The 22900-nt window shown below is 41.5% G+C and overlaps 1 protein-coding gene across 2 annotated transcripts in view; it reads right to left on the reverse strand.

Moving 5' to 3' along the window:
* Positions 1–16302: 16302 nt before the first annotated feature.
* Positions 16303–22900, reverse strand: part of LOC126234366 (sialin-like) — a 72312-nt gene continuing 65714 nt past the window's right edge. For both annotated transcript variants that reach the window (XM_049943054.1, XM_049943053.1), the window contains one exon: positions 16303–16619. In XM_049943054.1, the coding sequence (XP_049799011.1) occupies positions 16377–16619 (243 nt within the window). In that variant the 3' untranslated portion in view covers positions 16303–16376. The remainder of the gene's footprint in view (positions 16620–22900) is intronic.

Genomic DNA, 22900 nt, shown 5'->3' on the forward strand with positions numbered 1-22900 from the left:
CCCTTGGCGGAAGACTCTATTGTTCAGGACGTCTTAAAGTGCTCACTGCACGACCAGAACTGACAATTGCGACGTGACGCGTTTGATGGACATACTATACTTTGTCCGTCAAATGAATAAACCTGATGTAAACAAACACAAATGCGACGAATGGTCAGCAGCCGTAGCATACGTACATACGCGTCGTTACGCCCTTGGAAGTAGGTCCTAACGATGCATTAGATATCTTATCATTTTGTTATGGTAAATGAAACTTTAAAATATACTAACGTATTAACAGCCATCAGCCGTTTTTATAATCACGCTGTGTAGTTTTTATTTCAAATATCGTGTGCAGTTCCAATCTCTGTACAGTTTTTCTCTGATTTTCACGTTGTTAGTACGTAGTGTGAAAATGGTTGACGTTGCTTCCTGTCCCATAGTAAAACACGAGGGTGGAACATCGACAAACTGGCGATATACGGATTGTTCTTAATGTTGTTCACAAGCTACAGAAACAATTGGCTTTGAAGTTTTCCAACGAACTGTATGCACTACAGTTAGACTGAGGTGACAAAAGTCATGAGATACTCCCTAATATCATATCGGGCTTCCTTTCTCCCGGCCTAGCGCAGTAACTCAACAGTCGTCACTCACGAATTCCTTTCCTGTGCCAAATTATTCATCTCCGGGTAGCACTTGTAGGCTACGTCCTCAATCATTTGCTGGCTGTATCCCAATCCCTGTGTTCTTCTACAATTTTTACCCTCAAATGTTAGCTTTAGTACCGTGGAAGTTATTCCTTGATGTCTCAACAGATATCCTACCATCCTGTCCCTTCTTCTTATCAGTGTTTTCCATATACTCCTTTCCTCTTCTTTTCTGCACAGAACATTTTCATTTGTTACCTTATCAGTCCACCTAATTTTCAAATGCCTCGATTCTCTTCTTTTTTGGTTTCCTAGCAGTCCACCTTCACTACCAAACAACTCTCTGCTGCAAACATATATTTCCAGAAATTTCTTCCTCTAATGAATCTGCTGCAAACATATATTTCCAGAAATTTCTTCCTCAAATGAAGGTCTATGTTTGGTGCTAGTAGACTTCTCTTGGTCAGGAATTCCCTTTTTGCCAATGCTATTTTGCTTATTATATCATCCTTGTTCCACCCGTCATGAGTTATTTTGCTGCCTATTTTCCTTGACTTCGTCTACTTCGTGATCATCAGACCTGACGTTAAGATTCTCGCCATCCTTAATTCTGCTAGTTCTGATTACTTTCGTCTTTCTTCGATATATTCTCAGTCCATATTGTCTCCTCATTAGACTGCTTATTCCATTCACCAGTTCGTGTAGTTCTTATTTACTTCCACTATGGATAGCAATGTCATCAGCGAATCGTATCACTGATATCCTTTGATCTAGGATTTTAATTTCACTCATTAACCTTTCTTTTATTTCTGTAATTGCATCTTCGAGGTATAGGTGGAACTGTAAGGATGAAGGACAATAGCCCTGGATTCCGCTCTTATTATTCTCTTTTGGCTTTTATACATTTTGCATTTTACCCTTTTTTCCCTGCAGCTTATTACAATTTTTCTCATAATTTTGAACATCTTTCACCATTTGACATTGCTGAACGCTTTTTCCATGTCGACAAATCCTGTGAAAGTTTATAAAATGGCTCTGAGCACTATGGGACTCAACTGCTGAGGTCATTAGTCCCCTAGAACTTAGAACTAGTTAAACCTAACTAACCGAAGGACATCACAAACATCCATGCCCGAGGCAGGATTCGAACCTGCGACCGTAGCGGTCTTGCGGTTCCAGACTGCAGCGCCTTTAACCGCACGGCCACTTCGGCCGGCCGAAAGTTTATACATTGTTCTTTAGTCTTGCTTACATTATCAACCGCAACGTTGGATCTAGCTCTCTGGTTGCCTTCACCTTTCCTAAAGCCAAACTGAATGTCTGTCACCTCTACGCTATCAACTTCAGCTTCTATAGCCACCCAGAATTGCTAAACTGTTGCCGGTGCAGGAGTTTGTGCATGTCCCACAAGTTTACTTTTATTTTTGTTTACACGTACGACCAAATTGAGTAGCAAATCTCCAAGGTCATGGAAGGTGTCAGTACATGAAATTACAACATAAAAGTAATAGCACATAAAACAAAATCTTTATGAACCCAAAAAAAGTCAAACCGTAAGTGTAAGTAAACGCAGTCAACAATGTAACATAACAAACAGGTTAAATTTTCAAGGAACTCCTCAACAGAATAGAAGGAGTGAACCTTGAGGAAACTCTTCAGTGTCGATTTGCAAGTGCGTGGATTACTGCTAAGATTTTTGAATTCTTGTGGTAACTTATTGAAACTGGATGCAGCAGTACACTGCACACTGAGCCATGCGCGGCTCGCGTTCGTGCCGTTTATTGCTTGACAGCTTGTGTTTGCGGTGCCGCCGTCTCCTTTCTTTTATTCGATTTACTGGCGTCACTAAGTTGCTGGTTTGCTTGCCTGTGAGTTGCAGCAGCAGGTTTCTGGTGTGCTTGCCCGTGAGTAGCAGCAGCAGCGCTTCTCGATAAGCGCACTGTCGTACTATCTCTGGAGCGACCGTTAGTATCTCCGGGTCGTGGTCTGTCGGCAGCTCAGTCCGGATGGTGCGCCAGTCAGGTGCGGACAGCCAGTACTCACCGACCACTGGCGACACGCATGTTAAGTCCAATGGAAGGAGACTGGAGCAGGAACGACCGTTGGTTGGTCGTGTGGTCGGTCGTGTCATCGGGTGAGGTGTATCTGGTCTTTTGACCGTTCCTGGGCCTTGTCAGTTGGTCATTTTGCCGGACGTGATCGGTTCCTTCCTTGTGCAAAAATGGTTCAAATGGCTCTGAGCACTATGGGACTTAACATCTATGGTCATCAGTCCCCTAGAACTTAGAACTACTTAAACGTAACTAACCTAAGGACAGCACACAACACCCAGCCATCACGAGGCAGAGAAAATCCCTGACCCCGCCGGGACTTCCTTGTGCACAAATGTCGGGTGGCCAGTGGGCAAACGTTCCTTCTGCATGGTTTGGTCCCATCCAGTGTGTCCGGGTCGTCGTGTCTCCGAGTTCCCAACGGACATCAAGGAGCCGGGACTGAGCTGGAGTGAGGTCCTGACAGCCAAGACTTGCCCGATCATTGCCGACACATGTGACTTGAGTGGAGACGACCGTGGTTTTTCGTTCGGTCGGTCCTCTCATCGGACGACGTGTATTTGGTCGCCGACCGCTTATAGGTTCTCTGTGTGTCTCCACTTGTGATTCGTCCTTGTTGTTCCACAGTGATTGCTTTTAGGATTGTTCGAGTTCTTGTGGAAGTGTTTTCGTGCAACTGTGTCTAGGTTGTGCGATTTCGATTGAGCAGTTATATTAATGGTACCTATGCACTGGAGTTGTGTCGGTTGCGACAGAGCAGCGAGGCAGTCTCCGCGGTGCGGGGTCAGGCTGGGGCCACTAGCGGCGTGCACGAGCGGTCGGAATTGCGAGGCGTCAGCTGCGAGAGCCACCAAGTTCATCGCGCACCGAACCTGGATAATGCAGTTATATAATCAATTAACCTGTTATGAAACCTCAACTGCTGTGACATCTCTTTGTTCATTGCCAGTTGATGGTTCCTGGGCCGATCCTGCAAGCACCAACGAGTGGTGTGCTGGAGTCAGTAAAATTGTGCAGCTGTTCCTGTATGCTATTTAACTATTAAATTGATTATAACTTGTTAGTGAAGTGTACCGGCGGTTTCTTCTCCCTTGTGGTCGTTAACACTGCGGTTCCCTGCCCTGGTCGTTCGTGTAGCTTTCCGGCAGTGTGTTTTCCTCGCCGTGTTGATGCTGTCCGGCATGGTGTGTAGTTCAACAGCCTTGGTGTTGTTCATTTTTTTGGGTGGTCATTGTACCTTGACAGTATTTAACCGCCAGGTGTCAAGACGAAGTGCTACTGGTATCTTCGTCCTCGCTGATATTTTCGGTTGTCTTGCCATTGGTCAGGTGGAAGGGAATTGATTAGGTTGTTGGTTGGTTCTTCAGCTGTCCCTAGGTCGTGTTGCCATCCGATTATTTAGTACTATGCTTGGCTGCCTGTCTCACCTAAACTTATGTTAGAGTTTCCTCCTCAGGCTGACCCTTGGAGCACTTCAGAGCACCACTGTTTTGGATTGTGATTTTCTTTTAGTCTCAAGTACTGTGTGAGGCCTTCAGCCGTGTATTAATTTAGCTATTTTAATGTTCAGTGTGTGCCCTTCAGCCGAACTTCTACGTGAAATATTTTAAGATAAGGCCTTCAGCCGTCTTAAATTAAAATTTGAAAAACAATTGAAAATTTGAAAATTTTCCTTTCCATCTTAATTTTGTTATCCAGGCCTTAAACCTTGAGTTGTTGTATGTTCAGTATATGGCCTTCAGCGGAAGCTTATGTGAAATAAGGCCAGGAATTTTCATATCAGCGCACACACCGCTGCAGAGTGAAAAATCTCATTCTGGGAACCGCAACATTCAAATATCTGTTCAGTTCAGTGCAGTGCCGTGATACGTCTATGGACTCAAACGAAATACTGTTCGATGAAATTCATGCTGGACGATCTGTGTGGTCGCATCATTCGCTTCGAATTATCCAGAATGTTGTACAAATCAATCGCGAACACTGGCGTATTGTCATCCACAAAGTTCCATCTTTGTTTGGGAACATTAAGTTCATGAATGGCTGCAAATGATCGCCAAGTAGCTGAACATAAGCATTACGTGGCAATGATCGGTTTAGTTGCAGCAAACGATCCAGTTCATTCCACGTAAACACAGCCCACAACATCATGGAGCCACTACAAGCTTACAGATAGCCTTGTTGACGACTTAGGTTCACGGATTCGTAGAGTGTGCGCCACATTCGAACCCGACCATCGGCTCCTGCCAACTGAAATCGGGACTCATTTAACCAGACCGCTGTTTTACAGTTCTGTAGGGTCCAACCGATTTGATGACGAGCCCAGGAGCGGCGATGCAGGCGATGTCGCGCTGGTAGCAAAGACACTGGCGTCGGTCGCCTGCTGCCATAGACTGTTAACGCCAAATTTGACGGGTCCTAAAGGAGACGTTCGTCGTACATAGCACATTGCTTTCTGTGGTTACTTCACGCAGTGTTGCTTGTCTGTTATCACTTACAGCTCTACGCAAACTCCGCTGCTCATCATCGTTAAGAGACTGCCGTCGGCCGTTGCGTTGTCCGTAGTGAGAGGTAATGCCTGAAATTTGGCACACTCGGCACAGAATATTCGATCTCAGAATATTGAATTCCCTAACGAATTCCGAAATGGAGCGTCCCATACTCCTAGCTCTGGCTGCCATTCCGCGTTCAAGGTCTGTTGTTAATTCCCATCTTGCGGCCATAATCACGTCAGAAACCCTTCCACGGGTATCGCCTGAGTACAAATAACAGGTCGGCCAGTGCACTGCACTTTTGCACCTTGTGTACGCGATACCGCCTCCAAATGTGTATGTGTATAACGGTGTCCCATGACTTTCGTCACAGTGTGAAACGTCTTCAAAAGGTTAGCTAAATCGGAGGCGATGTAGCATAGGCAACTAATCCGTGGTTCAAATCTTGCTTTGGTCTTTAACTTCTTCCGTTCAATTTGGAATAGCTACATCTTCTACATGCCAAATTCACCAAATTTTTACTAATAAACACATATCTAATCATCATTTCTATGAAAAATGCATATGTTTTTGTTTCTAATTACATATTGTACGCGAAATTCCAGTTTTCAATGGAAATATAAATTCTTAACTAACGACATATTATAAAGTATAAAGAACTAAATATTCATGACAAAAATTAGAAACCAAATATTCATTATTCGGACTATGTCAATTGTTTTATGCCGCAGATGTGACAGAACGGTAGACTTCGTCAAAAGAAGAGGAGAAATAGTGGCACTTGTTGGATTATGATGTTGATAGACTCGTTATCAACGTAGCACATGAGTTAGAGTACTGAAATGTATTTCTCAGAATGGGATATGGAAAGAGTTCAGAGATTACTGGACGACTGACTGTAAGTAATACATTCAGTGCCTTTAATATTTAGCTGCTGTTGTTATTGTAATATTCAGTCAGAATACTGGTTTAATGCAGCTCACGATGCAACTCCATCCTGTGTGAGCCTCCTTATCTCCGAATAACTACTGAAACCTACATCTTTCTGAATCTGCTTAGTGTAAAAAATTAGTGTATTCATCTCTTGGTCTGCATCTACGATTTTAACACCCGTCCACTTCGTGTCCTGTCAACCAACTCCTTCTTTTGGTCAAGTTGTGCCACAAATTTCTTGTCTCCCCAATTCTATTCAGTACTTCCTCATTAGCTACGCAGTCGACCCATCTAATCTTCCGCATTCTTCTGTAGCTACGCGTTCTCTTTTAATCTAAACTGCTTATCTTCCGTATTTCACTTTTATACATGGCCACACTCCAGACAAATACCTTCAGAAATAGTTCCTGGAACTTAAATCTATATTCGATGATGACAGGTTTCTCTTTTTCAGAAATGTTTTTCTTCCCATTGCCAATCTAGCTTTAACATCCTCTCTACTTCGGCCATCAACATTTATTTTGCTGTCCAAATAGCAAAACTCACATACTACTTTAAATGTCCCATTTATTAATCTGATCCCCTCAGCATCACTTGATTTGATTCAGCTACATTCCACTTCCCTTGGTTTACTTTTGTTAATGTTCATTTTATATCTTTTTTTAAAAAAAAAAACAGTGTCCATTCCTTTTTAATTGAATCGACTGTGGGTTCTTGGTGAAATATTGTTAATTAAATGAACGAACGCCTTTTTTGGCCTTGTTTCGCAATTGAATTGTTAATGTTATTGCACAACCCTCTGTTGCTGTTCGCGGACTGGAGTTGTGCATGCTGCCGGTGGTTGTGTGTACCCGATGCACCAACGTTTGAGAGCTTATCCATGCTCATTATCGCTGTGGTTGTCCACTTCCTATTGCAACAGTCGTGCACTGCAGCACAGAAATCCAGGCTCAGTTCACCATGAGGATTTCTTCATCCTTGTTAAAACTATTGTCACGTTTCTAAATTTCAATGGTTTCCCTAAACATACGGATGTGGAAGATCTTCTGCACATCTAGAACCAATGTGGCAGCGAATTTTACTGTGTGGTTGTTCTCACATACTCCGCCACTAGGCCTACTGATTTCTCCACAAGTTCCAAACTGAAATACCCTTTACGTTCGCGATCCAATTGTTAACGGATCTTCCAGTCATCCCAGCACCGACTTTTACGCCTATACATGTTCACAGTGTGCGGTACATCACCGACATTGTAATGGTTCACCTACATACTCTTTCGAGACACTTTTCCACCTTCTCGATCAGTTCGTAAATAGTTTTTACATTGTGTCTGTGCAATCTGTACGTCTCCATGAATATATACGGCGGAAAGATCGTACCCGACATTTCCTCTTTCGATGTGTCACTTAGCCGCGTGTCAGGTTTCGTGATATACCTTATGCAACTGTTGAACTGGTCATTGCTCCTCAGAATGCTGTCTAGTTGTTGCATCTCCCTTACGAGCTGCTGCGGGTGACCTCTTCGTCTAGTGGCCGTTACTAGCGTATTGATCTTGATGCTGTGACATTTTGTACAGATATGAGTCTGTGTGTCAGTTTTCGATACAAGCTGTGTCCCAGCTTCTCAATATTCCTTGTAACCAACACATCAAGGAAAGCTAGCTGTCGCTCATGTCTTATCACCATAGTATATTTAACACTGGCACGGAAATCACACGTCTTCGGTAGACAAAAAGCATAGGACCCACGCGTAGATGTCGGTGCATCGTCGGATATAGTAGGTTATGTGACTGTCAAACTAGACATACGAAAGAAGCAGAGACAAAAGTGGAATAGTAATAGTAGCAAATAATTTTCGTTATTCATCGTACATTCACTACCGGAATGGAAACATTGATGTATCTGGGTTCGTCATTTCTGCGAGAGAGTTGGAGGGGGTTGGATTTATGCCTCCAGATGATGGATATCGCCACTGCAATAGAGTTTGTGGATCAGTGCTGCGAACTACTCCAGCACTGTATGGACATTTGATTTTGTCTACTACCGGCTTTACGAGCACAGCTTACTTGAAACTATAACAGGGTACTTAAGTGCAGACGTGATTCTGCCCCTTTATAGCCCTCGCTTTTCAGTACTGAAGCTTAGCGTTTCAGTTGCAACGTGCAATAACTGAGAGCTTTTTTTCGCCAGAAAGAAAACATTTGCAGAAGGCACTCCACTTACCACAACAAGGAGTTTTATAATAACAGTTGGCAGGAGAACAGCATTGCAGTAGGCAGATCGTACTACGAAAGTAGCTTCAGATGAATTTTTTGGTATCTACGGACATATTCTCTTGAAAATTTCTCTCCCACATTTGATTATATAAGATTTTTACTTTATAAACATCTTGAGAAACAATTTCATAAACTGTATCAATTGTCTGGGAGATGTTATTATCGCTTACGGTTGTACTTGAGTAATTGTGGGCCGTTGCGTTATCACCATTATTCCACTCACAAGCAGAATCGGGTATAATAGCTGTGAATGTTTTCATTACACTGAACTGTCATTTTTTCAATGTAACCAACTGGCTAATTGCTAAATTTGCGGTATATTATTCATATTGAACACTAGTTTGTCCAGAAAGAGCAATTCAGTGCCACTTCGGTTTTATTGGGGCTGAATACCAATATAAGATAACAAGCATATTCTTTTGCAGATGAAATCTTTTACTAGAACCAGGAACCTGTGACCAGTCCTATCTGCCTCGGATGTTACCTCGCAGCCTTGAGAAAATTTGAAAGTGAAGTATACTGAATTATTCGTAGCCACCGCTTAGCTCGTGGAATCTGAAAGAAAGTATAGTGTCCTAGCCGGTGGCACGTCTCGCAGATAAGCTGAAAGAAAATTGCTATTTATTTACTAGTATGACGCCTAACAATGGTCAGTGTTCCGTTAAGACCACGTCTACTCGGGCCAAGCAAGGTTTATGATTACAGATAATTATGTACCCTACACAAGTCTGAAGTCATGAACAACTATATTTTTTATATTTTTCTGTTATTGTAGTTTATCTGTCTCGAGCTGACTGCAATGTAATTAAAAACACTTACACCACATGCGTTTCGCTTTTATTTACAAAGCATCTTCTGTGGTAATCTGTAAATTGGATACACACGTTTGTACCTTTATTTTTTGATTTTTTTAGGCTAAAAGCAGCGTTTTCTTTATGAAGCTGGTCTGAAAGCTATTTACGATGTTTCTTTACATAGTCTGCACCTTCTCTTGCCAGCAGTGGTTGATGTCGACAGCCTTCATTTCACATCTGCAGTTTCTGGCATTTGCATTATTTCCTGCGCTGCACTATTTATAATCGACTTCCTTAACTGTTTCTCATTCACCACTGCTACAGTGTTTATGCCTATTCGTTTGTTTTCGTTCACTTTGTGAGTGTTGCCAACCTATGAATCGATTGTGTGTGTGTGTGTGTGTGTGTTAGAGAGAGAGAGACAGAGAGAGACAGTTAGTGAAATCGTCTTGTATGTGGGTAGAGACCTGAGAGGGGTGGTCGGTTTTTTTCCTCCAGGGGGAGGGGGGGACGACAGGGATGGCCTGGACAGTGATTATGGGGCAGATCTGGGGGGAAATGGTAGTGGTAAATGGATCCTGTGGTTATATCTGTACTTTTAATGTTGTATTAAGTAGTCAATCAGTTTAAAGAGTGTGTGGTTTGCCAAGTTGATGTGATCATTTGTGAGTTGTTTCTGTTCTGTTGTGGTTTTTTGGATGTGGTAGTTTTCTTGTAAGGTGAGGAGGTGTTTTTTGTTGTTGTTTATCCTTACGATTTCTATATCTGTGTCTCTGGTTGTAATTTTATGTAATTATGTTTTGGGTTTCGTTTGCAACATACATAGACAATTACAGCAAGATGAACATCAGATAATCTTTCTTTCCTCTTCGAGTCCAAGAACAGAAGAAGACACTCAGAATCTAAAGTTGAGACACAGAATCTCGAATGACCATGGAATATTCATCAAGGCATACATTGCAACATAACGCATTTTTTTACTCTTTGGCATACATCGCCATCTATTCATACAATAATTATCAATACATGGCATTGACAAACTTCAAATTCAGGATCACCCCAGGAGATACAGTACAAGGCAGATACAGCAGTGAATGTGTATATCTCAAACATTATCATAAATTGTGCACAAGTCAACTCAATCGATGACATGCTCGAACTTGTAGATGATGGTCAGTAAATACTTTTCCTTCCAACGTGTGTTTAACTCATTTTTAATTCCCTCTGTAATATATTATGATGTTGTTGCCTAATTAAAGTAACAAGTACAGGGAGAAAATCTTACTAATTATGGTAGTTATGATGGTAATAATGACGAAAATGTTCTAGGGGTGGAAATATTTTACATAAATTTTGATACTGTGTCTATACTTATGAGGTGAAATTGAGTGACGAGCTAGAGATGGAAAGATAGAGCAGTGAGGGCGAATGATCGACTTCGATTAATTTGAAGAATTTGAAGATAGTGTGGAACGTCTGAACAGGTGACAGTGTATACAACACTGAACACGGTTGCGACCCATTCTTGAGTACTGCTCGAATGTTTCGGATCCTCACCAGGTCTGATTGGAGGAAGATATTGGAGCAATTCAGAGGCGGCCCGCTAGGTTTGTTAACGATAGGTTTGCTCAACATGTGAGTAATACGGAGATGCTTCATGAGTGGGAAATCCCCGGGTAGACGACAACTTTTGTATTTCTCGAGATACAATTGAAAGAAGTAGGAGAACATGCCTTTGCAGCAGATTGCAGAAGGATTCTATTGCCACCAACCTACATTTCGCAATACACCACGAAGATAAGAGAAATTAGAGTTCGTGCGGTGGCACTTAGGCAGTCAGTTTTCCCCCGCTTCATTTGTAAGTGGAACACTACTAGTGATAAAAGGTACCCTCCGCCATGCTCCACACGGTTGCTTACGGAGAATCATTGTCCCCCCCCCCCCCCTTACCCTGCCCAGCCATTAGTATGCACGGTAGAATGCAGGCAGATACGGTGTAGAATGATAATCATTTTGACACCCTCTCCCTCCCCCCCCCCCCCCCCGCCACCCCTGGAGTATGCAGATGCAGAGTAGTGGCAGTCACTCCAGTAAATCCGTAAATTAATGATCATGCCTCACCCGATAGAATTTCGCGATAAGGACCTGTAAATTGGCCGTCATTGCATTACCCCATAGTACGTATGTTAAAGCAGTCAATCCCGTACGTTCATCGTCACTGGCTCATCCAATAGTACCCACAGGGTAATGGCAGAGAGAGAGAGAGAGAGAGAGAGAGAGAGAGAGAAACGGCGCCAGTTTATGCAGTTCAGAGACAAAAGTTTTCGAGTTTTAAAGATGACATGTGGTAAAATATGAGCTAATGAGCAGATTATTTTTAATTCTGCGACCGGTTTTAGTCATATATCTTTACCAGTACCTGCTACACAGCATTAAGGATACAGGAGAGATTTAGAGACGTGAAAATGTGTACTAAAACACAAGGAATAATTAGAAATACAACACTCAAAATATGGTATTTACAAACAATATTTTGTTATGCAAAGGTAGATGGACGCAATAGCAGTTGCACGGCAATCCAAAGAATATATAAAATAAAACGACAAGGACGTGGAGGTATAATAAGGGCAGCAGGCTCACACTGAACGTTGCTCTGAAGTCGGCGCCGCCATATTATCTGCTCCAAAACATTAGCAGATTACTGTTTACGAATGCTCCTTCTTCTTAATTCCTGGCGTGTACAAAAAATGGCTCTGAGCACTATGCGACTTGACTTCTGAGGTCATCAGTCGCCTAGAACTTAGAACTAATTAAACCAAACTAACCTAAGGACATCACATACATCCATGCCCGAGGCAGGATTCGAACCTGCGACCGTAGCGGTCGCTCGGCTCCAGACTGTAGCGCCTAGAACCGCACGGCCACTCCGGCGGGCCGTGTACAAAAAATAGTTGCTTTAAACAGTAAATGTTATAGAGCTTTTGCGAATAAAACATTGTCAGAAAGAAATCGTCAGACGTTTTTCTGGTCTTAAATGCATATTTCGTTCAGTAATGCGGCGCTTTTGGCTTCATTAACGTGGCTTTATTTTTGGTATACGTGTAGAGAAACCATCAAGAGAATTACATCTTGTAAAGAGGCTAGTTCTGTAATACAACATATTCGTAAATACGGACTGACGACGCTGAAGTTCGATCTATGTTCTCTTCCTCAAAATTTTGAGAACATATTTCACTGTGTCTGTTCGGTTTCCAATCTCGCAGCATTCACCTAGAAGGCGAAATCTACAAATTACAAGAATAAAACAGCTATCATAACAGGAAACAGTGCATCAAAAATTTATGTACGTAAAAGGGAATATGGCTTGAGCGAGATTACTACGAATGAAACGCGATTCCTTTACACCTCACACTATAATCAGGACGCTTCGGACACCCATAAGGGATCAAGCTGACATTTTTAATCCAAACACTTCCACGAGAAGCTTATGTTTGTGGCAACGAACATGCGTCCGCATCTGCTTCAGCTGTGTGATGTTGTGAGAGCTCCTCTTACTACACCTCTACTGGAAAACATATGCCATCACAGCTAGCACAGTCTCTGTAATACATAGAACATTGAAAACGAAATTTGGATCTTCAGCGCAGTGTGAAAATATTTCTATTTCTTCCATAAGATCAATATACGGTATCTTCCTTTCTCTGCTTCGTATAGAACATTAACACTGTTTTGTATCTATCATGCTTTTGATACCGTAAATGTGTAGCAAATGTCGATGGGTTGGTTTTGTACCAGTTTCTCCAGTGTAAAATTATTGCAAATAGCTACACTGTGATTTATTTATTCCTGACTGATGGTGATTAGGTTCTGGGTCTGATATTTTCGTTGCCGTTTTATTTTATATATTCGTTGGATAATTGTGTAACTGACACTCCGTGCATCTACTTTTGCATGACATAATGTAATTTATAAACATATTTTGATATTTGCTTCATGATACATAGACTATATGTAACACCTGCTATTAACAATAATTTTAAGTATTCCTGGTGTTGTTCAACAATTTCCAGACATCTTTTTGCATGAAATTTGTCCTCTCTTATTACAGGTATCTGACCGAAGCCGGTGTTATAGTTAAAAATAAATTGCACTGCAGCTTCACGTGCTACAAAATGTAAAATCTAAGATTTTCTAAGCTGAGGAACAGAATTATGAAAAACTACAGTGTCTTCGTATATATCGCCTACTGAAGTAAAGGAATTCAAGCATCACATGGTAGGCCCAAATGTTGGCAAAATTGTTTAGAGTCTGCTGCTCAAGTTTCTATCAGAAGACCTTACACATCCTCCATTGAATCCCAGCCTCTCCCTTACGATTACCATATTTTTGGAAATCTGAAGAAAGACGTTTGTGGCCCCCGATTTGTTGGGTACGACGAGAGGAACTCCGTGGTTCAGGAATGGTTTGCTCATTAGTGATACACAGATATACTTGGAATTCTAAGTATATGAACTAGGCTTTAGCTTCACAGCCATTGTTTCGGCATCTCATCCATTTGTTTTTGAATGTGATTGAGCAGAGGAGCATATGTCTATTCTCACTTTTCCTAACATCTCTGTCTTGAATTATTTTTATGTGCCTGTTAAGAGCTGCTTTATGAGATTCAATGAAATTCATGTTAAGAGGCTGAATAGTAAATGTCCTTTCATGCTGCAGCTGCAGCTGAACTCAAGAATTCACAAATATAAATCTAATCCACTAGGTCCAATACTGATTTCTTGCTTGCACCAATTGCCTGTTGGCCCTTTCTGTACGCAGTCCACGAGATCACAAGCTCCAAGTCAGTGAAATGGAAAAAACACGGCACTTCTCTGTGCCACTATGGCGCAGTGAGTGGAACGTCTCAGTGCAGCCAACATCAGAAACCAAACATCGCTGAGAAAAAAATTCCGGACACGGCTAAAATTTCCAGCATACTGGACAGATGGTTGCGGTGTAGAAGAAACTGTAATTGTACCTAAAGAAAAATAGAGAAGTAACATCCAGCTGGCTGGACGCTGGGTCTGAAGAGGATGAAGTATTTAGACGGCTTTTTGGTAATGGGTGGAAAGAGGCTACGTGGAAAAATCTGATCTGCTCTAAAAACTATTGGCCATGAAAGCTATTAACTACTGGTATTATTGCTTGGTAGTGTATTTTACGAGGTAACATACAGTGATGGCTTCATGTCCATTGTTTTCGTGCTTCTTTCAGCATTTGTGCGATCGATTAATTTAACTGGGTGTCATATTATGCATTTGTCTCTTTGCGATTCTGTGCAATAATACGGATGCAAAGATGTCCGTGCAACATCAGTTTGATTTTTAAATTTTAAATGTCCTTGTGATTTGCAAATCCGAACTCTACATGACTATGTAAGTTTGGCTTGGATTTTGGACGGATTTTTCTACTGAGCCTTGATAAGGGAGCGCAGGGAGATTCCGTTAGCTTTCGTGACACATCATCGGATTGGTCACGCTGAAAAAAACTCTAGGAGCTCCGAACTGCACATTCCTGTATGGCCTATGTGACTCAGTCAGCGTGCGCTAATGTCCAAAAGGAAAATACTACCATTTTTACAGGCAAGGCCTTTTATTGGCTCGTCCGATTCCTCGGACGAGGTTTCTAGAAGCTTTTGGTAGCATTCTCTGGGCGGAAAGGTGGCCAAATCAAGTTTATGCTTACGCGATCTTCTCGGAATTAGATTGGTCTGTACCTTCGCGCTGAAAAGCGTGACAAAGGAATGGTCGGTGTAGACTGCGAAAAATTTTCTGTCAGTGCCGTCTTGATAGCTGTAGTAAAAGCAGATAGCTTTGAGGTATGTTGAAAGTGCAGTCAGATATTTGAGTAATTATAAAGTTCAGTCAGATCGCGTTGAGAAATTGTAAGGTTATGAAGAAAAATTTTATTGTTGTGCATGGTCTGATAGAAGCTGGGAGTATCGGGGATTTAATTCAATGATGAGGTTCTCATATGAACTTTGAGTTGCTGCAAAAAATGGTTTTATGTCAGATGCGGTAGACGAGTGATGGAAGAACGCAGACGTTGGATGCCGTCCGAAGCAGTCGCAGCCAGCAATTCGAAACGGTTAGAATCAAGTAATGTAAGCGTGGATAGCGACGAGTTACTTCATCAGTATATTAATCTTTCGTCCTTTGGATAATAGCTAAATTATAAGGCGATTCAGCATCATTGTTTCAGCTCGTATGAGTATCTGGTTGGTTCTTTCAGAACTACTTAGACTCGAAATAGTCCATCCTGTTGCTAACTAATGAAACGTTAACTAGCGGAGCTTTAACTTGCCTCCCTCAATTTGCCTCGTACGTGCTCTGTAGCGTTCATTACTAAAGAATCAGTGTTCGCTTTCGTTTTATCGTAGTTTCCTTTAACGGAGAAATTCTCGTATTTGCATAATTAACCTCCCATTCAATGTAGTTTCCACTTACTCAGTGCACAGAGCACACACTACGATGATCTTTCTACCATTTTTTTCCCTCGGCTGCAAACGTGTATGGGACAATTAGATGAAGTAAATTTCCATTCGTTCCTTGTGAAATTCCATATCAAATGGACAAGAGAATGTTAATAAATATCGTATTTTAAAATGCTTCTTTAAAATTACCAGTTTCCCAACCCACACAGTTGTGGTCGGTAGTACAAATCAGAGCGCGTTACGTTGCGTTAAGACCTCATCATCATAAATCCTGGCTTAAATGCTTCATTTTCTGTGGTTAGAACTCGGTACGTTCATTGCAGTGAGGGTTGACGAACGATTTAAAGTTGTAACAAGTGGCTGGGATGTCTGATGAGCGAAGACACTGATATACAGGCCAGGACCTGTCAACAGTTAAATCTTTTTTAAGTTTTGTCGTTGATAGCCTCAGACATCTATGACGACATATGCGACTGTAAATCGTAAAAAACAAGTACTTTTCAACTTTATCCCACATTTCTAAAGGCTCTGCATGATGAAGGGAACTACACATCATAATGTGTGAGTGAATGAATAAATTATAATTTACAAAATTAGTTTTAGTGGAATTTTTATTTTCTAAATGTGCTTCAATACAAACGGTATCTGTTAATCTTCTCTTCTCAACGTATATAAAAATTGAAAAAATATTTCAACATCCTTATAATACTGAACTTCCTCATCTAAATCCTTCTCACAGTATATGGTTTTGTTTCTCTTCTGTATCCTGATGATCTTCAGTTTCATGTTCTGATGTCAGATGTTGCTGAGCTTCGACGTCCTTTGCAGAGATATCATATTTCAATTCTTTTGCCGATGACTTCGGGAAATTCCACTCTTGTACTTCAGATGACGATCTGAGAAGATGTAGGAAGCCAGGAGGTAAAAGGATGCCTGCTGATATAAGGAAAATTTTCTTCCACTGTTCAGACGATTGCTGCAACAAATTATTGTTTACGTTAGCTAAAATTTAATTTCATAAATTTCTAAATGAAGTTCGTTGCAAGGATTTTAACGTCAGGAACAGTCTAAAAGTATTTAAGAAAATAATCGTAAGATGTTTTGAAATGTTACCACAAAATCACATTTACATATACGTGCCCTGCTCTCAGGAAATATACAGGGTGTCTCCCCTAAGAGTCGTCATGGGCATTTTCTGTAGTGTTTATGCATATATGGGCAATTTCGTTTTTTCAATATGTAGTTGGATTCAGCCCAAACAAATGAAGCTTATAAGATCTTTTATACGACTCCCAGTGTCCACGAAAAGCGACGGTTTGTTTCCCGATACTAATAAACGTCGTCATTCAATTCAGAGGTGCCATGTTGTTCTAGTTCCTACCCACGAGACAACAAATCTACTGTTCGGTGAGTGGTCTTCCTTATTCCTCAATTATTCTCATTAAAATTTTTTATTGTAATGAGAAATGCACCAAAACAGATAGCTGAATGTTGTTAAATAATTCGTTGTACGGTGTGAAACAACGAAAACCTTTTATTTATAAATAATTAAATATTTTACTACAACACTCCCAAACCCATGTGTCCATATTGTGAAATAATTAAAATAGTGAAATGAGATTGTTTCTAGTTCAAATGGAGGCAAGCATATGTAGAGTTTCTTCACATACCTTCTACGAAATGGAAGAGGCACAAGTGATACATTCACATTTGATTACAGTACATGGAGAAAATATCAAAGCTAAGTAAAACAGTTATTTTCCAGAAAATGTGTGGATCATAAATGTGATTAATGCCAGAACTGATTAATAGCAGACAAACCTTACTAACACAACATATCCTATTTGATGACTTTCTGGGGACTGGTTGATTAATTTTAATAAATATTGGTAAATGGAAAATTCAAAATTATTACTTGTCATCTTTGCGCTTCACTTTTGATTCATTACCTTCCCGACACCAAACAGGATAGAGTGAGATAGTGGAATTAAAAATTAAAGTAGGGCCAAGCTAAAGAATGACGTTAATTAGTGGACAGAGAGATTATACTGAGAACAAGGGCGTGGGAAGAGGACTGGGGATACAGAGAGGTACGTTAAGGACAAGTTAGTAGATCTAACAGTATAGTTGTGTTGGGTGAATAGTTTTCAAATACGCAATTAACAGAAACTGCCCTTTGGAGGTGAAGATCCTAACTGCGTGATGTCTGAAACAACTAGTTACATCAACAACAGTGAGGAGAGTAGCATGCATTGTACATAAATGCTTCAACCCCTTTCCGGCCATAGTCTGGTAGTGGCTGTTCACACCAGTGTTCGGCTAGTCAGTCGTGATGTCCGTATAAGATATGCTCAGTGATTGCAGTATATATGGTAACTGACATAACTACCTGCATAATTGCTCTATGGGGTAGAACGTGTAGGTGAAAACGGTGGAATTGAAAGCAGTGGAAAGATACATGGAACAAGTCTTTCGCAAAGTCTTCTACAAGTACACGAGCCTTGTGTCGTGGTTATTGTGGTGTGATGCAGAACAAACACAGTTTAAGTGGGCAGAAGAATCCCACTCGAGGAGGAATGGGAATGGATATCAGAATGGTTTTCGTTGTCAGCATAAAATCATAAGTGGTTTAGGTCGTGGTTGTAGCTTTGGTTTGGTTGTTCAATTTTCAATGCAATGATCGTGAGCCATTCAAGGAAGTTTGGTCGCCGTGCTGTAACTCTTATTTCAGGTGACGCCACATTAGGCGACTTGCTCGTTGGTGATGATGAGACGATGATGAGGACAACACAACACCCAGTCGACGTGCGGAGAAAATCTCCAACCCAGCCGGGAACCGAATGCAGGCCCGCGGCATGGTAGGCAAACACGTTACCAGTATCGGACTGGGATTAGCTAATACTGGTTAATGACGGATTGACATCCAGAGTTCGCTAGATGCAGGGAACGTGAACTTACATACTGGGACTGTAAAGGGGAAGAAGCAGGGGGAGGGGGGTGGGAAGGGGGACAAGCAGGATTTCACTGTCATGTGTAATACAATTTTGATGGCTTGATTAGAGCTCTCACTCTTTTAATTTTCTTGTTGTTGCTTAGCACTTGATGTATGCGAACAAAAGTCGTCTGTGATGATAACATTTTTGGTATTCATGCAGGATGTTTCAGTATCATAAATATTTTAAAATTTAGAGCTGACTGTAAAGTTTCACCAACCTCTAGTTAAACACTTTTGGCATATGGCTTATTGACAAGAGAAACAGGAAACTAGTGTGGGTTGTCTGTCTCTAACTTCCGAAATTTGTTCTTAGGGCACTTTTCATTTCAAAACAGGATAATAATATGGAGAAGTAACAGTGAAACGTTTAGAATGTAGTAGTCATCCAAAATGTATCCTGTACCATTGGGTTCACTCATATTCTTAATCTGCTCTTGACAGCCCTCTGTCCATGATCTGTGCTACCTGTATAAAATGTTTTCTTTTCTGGCGTTCTTTTATAATTCTCAATTAGAAATAAAATGACAAAACATACACATAGGGGACATGCAAGTGCAGAGTGACAATATCAATACTGTGACCTATGAACTCGTTTTATTGTTTGTATTCCACCCTAGACTTTCCACTATAGCCTCCTTAAAATATGTCTTCCTTACCCTCAGTATTAAACAAATATAATGTTACCAGCGATCCGTCATGGCTTCTCATGGCTAGCAGTATTTAAGAATGGATGACTTTTCTGTCATAGTGGTAATAAATTATACGCATATACACAAACATCCCCCGTGAATTATTATGCCTATTAGCGAAACTCGCTGCAGTAGTTCGCGCAATACGCCTGTGCGGGCAGGCAGGAAAACACAGTGGAGTACTTTAATTTATAACTTATATAGATTCATACTATCTTAAACATTTCGCAATATAAATGTGCAAAAATTACAATACACAGTAGAAAAACATACTCATATCAGCGGCTAAATAACACCGTACATGCATCAGTGGCTAAATAATCTAGCCAAGTTTTAACTAATTGTACAATCGTTCAACTTTTCTGTCCGATTGGGTGCAACAAACTAACAGAATGTTCTTACTCATGACATTACTTGTTTAATTGCCCCTCCTCATAGCTGCTCAGAATCGAACAGTATCAGAGAAATGAATACGCATTCATTCACGTAACTCCATTTCACAGTGAGTTAGCTCAGTTTATTATGCAAAGAGAGAGAGTTAAGTGTCTGAAAAGGTAGCACATCTAATCCATTACTGCAGAAATTTGCCATCAAGTTGATGGTGCATAGAATGTCAAGTTCACAGCTAACGCTCCTTGCATTTCACTGATTCGTTAGCCTCCTTATGTATGTCTTACTCATGCTGACCTGCTATGACACTCACGCCGAAACCTAATTTTACACAGTAAACATGTAAACAACTTCGCCGAGTTGTTTTCCCCATTACAACTGTCATGAATTCTTCACTGAATTATTTATTACAACTGACTCACTGTTTATTGCAGCCGATTCACATTCAGTGAACTCCAGGATGCAAAATGCACATACGGTTCCCCTTGTAAACCTGTAGGACGCATCAGCGGATCAGTCGATAAATTATGTCCACAGTTAGCAAGGTCACTAGGCGCGGATTGGAAGTAAGTACCCTGAGGCATCAGGTTATGTGCAAAAACATCCGCGGCACATTTAAGGGTTGCCGTGGATAAGCTCGTCACAGCCCCACCTGTTGGAACCATCCAATCTTTACAACAACCTCGCCGGTGTATCCATTGACGACAACCCTATACTACAGGGTTTTCTCCTGGACTGCAATTTGAACTACACACATCAAAAAAAGTTCTGCATCACCCCAGTTCCCAGAACTCCTGTAGACAGATGTTGACTGTGACAGACACAGTCTTTTGACGGTTCAGAGATGTCACTAAACCCGCCCAAAGGTGTAAAAAACCATGCATGAGCAGCCCCAAATAGACGGGGGGGGGGGGGGGGGACCGACAGCCGATCAGTTCCAGTCATTCCGCCAGGAATGAGGTACACGGCTCGTGTTGTCTGAAGTCGAACCATGCCTAGACCGTCAATACCGCAGTTCGATCGCGTCCGTATTGTTAGTTCGTGTCAGGAAGGGCTCTTAACAAGGGAAGTGACCAGGCGTCTTGGAGTGAACCAAAGCGATGTTGTTTGGACATGGAGGAGTTACAGAGAGAGAGGAACTGTCGATGACATGCCTCGCTCAGGCCGCCCAAGGGCTACTACTGCAGTGGATGACAGGTACCTACGGATTATGGCTCGGAGGAATCCTGACAGCAACGGCACCACGTTGAAAAATACTTTTGTGCGGTCACAGGACGTCGTGTTACTACTCAAACTGTGCGCAATAGGTGCGTGATGCGCAACCTCACTCTCGACGTCCATTGCGAGGTCCATCTTTGCAACCACGATACCATGCAGCTTGGTGCAGATGAACCCAACAACATGCCGAATGGACCGCTCAGGATTGGCATCACGTTTTCACCGATAAGTGTCGAATGTGCCTTCAACCATACAATCGTCGGAGACGTGTTTGGAGGCAGCCCGGTCAGGCTGAACGCCTTAGACACACTGTCCAGCGAATGTAGCAAAGTAGACGTTCCCTGCTGATTTGGCGTGATATTATGTGGGGCCGACGTACGCCGCTGGTGGTAATAGAAGGCGCCGTAAGGGCTATACGATACGTGAATGCCATCCTCCGACAGATAGTGCAACCATATCGGCAGCATACTGGCAAGGCATTCGTCTTCATGGACAAGAATTGGCGCCCCATCGTGCTCACCTGGAGAATGACTTCCTTCAGGATAACGGTATCGCTCGACTAGAGTGGCCACCATGTTCTCCTAACGAACATGCCTGGGATAGATTGAAAAAGGCTGTTTATGGGCGACATGACCGACCAACCACTCCGAGGGATCTACGCCGAATAGCCGTTGAGGAGTGGAACAATCTGGACCAACAGTGCCTTGATGAACTTCCAAGAGAACGTCTTACTGGTTAGTAGAGATACTGGTATGTACAGCAATCTGGACCAACACCTCTGAAGTACTCGCTGTATGGTGGTACAACATGCAATGTGTAGTTTTCATGAGCACTAAAAGGGGCGTAAATGATGTTTATGTTGATCGCTATACCAATTTTCTGTACAGGTTCCGGTATTCTTGGAACCGAGGTCATGCAAAACTTTTTTTGATGTGTGTATATTGTTAGCTACGTCGACATTTGGTTATCACGGAACGTTCCTGCCTGCCGATTGTTGGTGCTGTCTTCGGTCACTATTCAAACGACAGCTTTGTTTTCAGTGAATGAACCGACTGCAAATGGGCGCAGCGAAAGCGTATTTTGTATTCAAACTCTATTTCTGTCGAGCTTACATGTATTCTTCTTTACAATTGTTGATTTCTTCAACATAATTCCACAGTATTGTGTCAGCCCACAAGTATGCATCTCAAGACGGTTTTCCTATTGTGTATTTCCAGGAGAGTCAGTAACTATTATTTAATGAGTTTAATTCTATATAAAATTGTGCTTAATATTGAACAAACAGAAGTACTACGGTTCCCATGCATGACATGCTCTGATACTACTGCCCTTAGTGGTGCACACTGTAGCGACATGAGGCTAGCCTTACGAATTCAGATTAACTACGAATCCAAATTTGGATAAATCTCGCTCACTGAATTACACTTTTTTTTATTGTGTGTTTTAGTAGTTGTGCGGTAACTCCCCACAGCCTGTGAGGAACCCTAAAGCCTTTGAATTAGTATCTGGACAACTGTAACTCTATTCACTACCGGGAATCATTACAAATTATATTAGTTGTTCATTGACTTCACATAACATGATATTAAATTCCTGCAACAGGAAGGAAAAAAAAACAGAAGGTAAAAGACTTCGCGAAAATGTATGCGTTGTCTTTCAAATAAGTGAGGTATACTTCTTCGTAAATAATACATCTCACTTCCGTGACCTATTTCGGGATATCTCATTTCTCACTCAAAGTTTTTTACGTGTGGAATCACTGATGGTAAGAGAGGAGGAACAAATTTACTGTCATTTAGTACGAATATTCAACTCTAATTTTACGGTGTTGCAAGGTGCTTGTTCATTTCATATGACTACTGGTATACAAAACTTCGAAGATATCTGGGGATTATAGTCGATAATGACCTATAAACTAGTAACAGCTGGTAGCTCTTGTCCCACAGGACCACAATAGAAACTCAT

The sequence above is a fragment of the Schistocerca nitens genome, chromosome 2 (assembly GCF_023898315.1).
Source record: "Schistocerca nitens isolate TAMUIC-IGC-003100 chromosome 2, iqSchNite1.1, whole genome shotgun sequence".
Classification (NCBI taxonomy): domain Eukaryota; kingdom Metazoa; phylum Arthropoda; class Insecta; order Orthoptera; family Acrididae; genus Schistocerca; species Schistocerca nitens.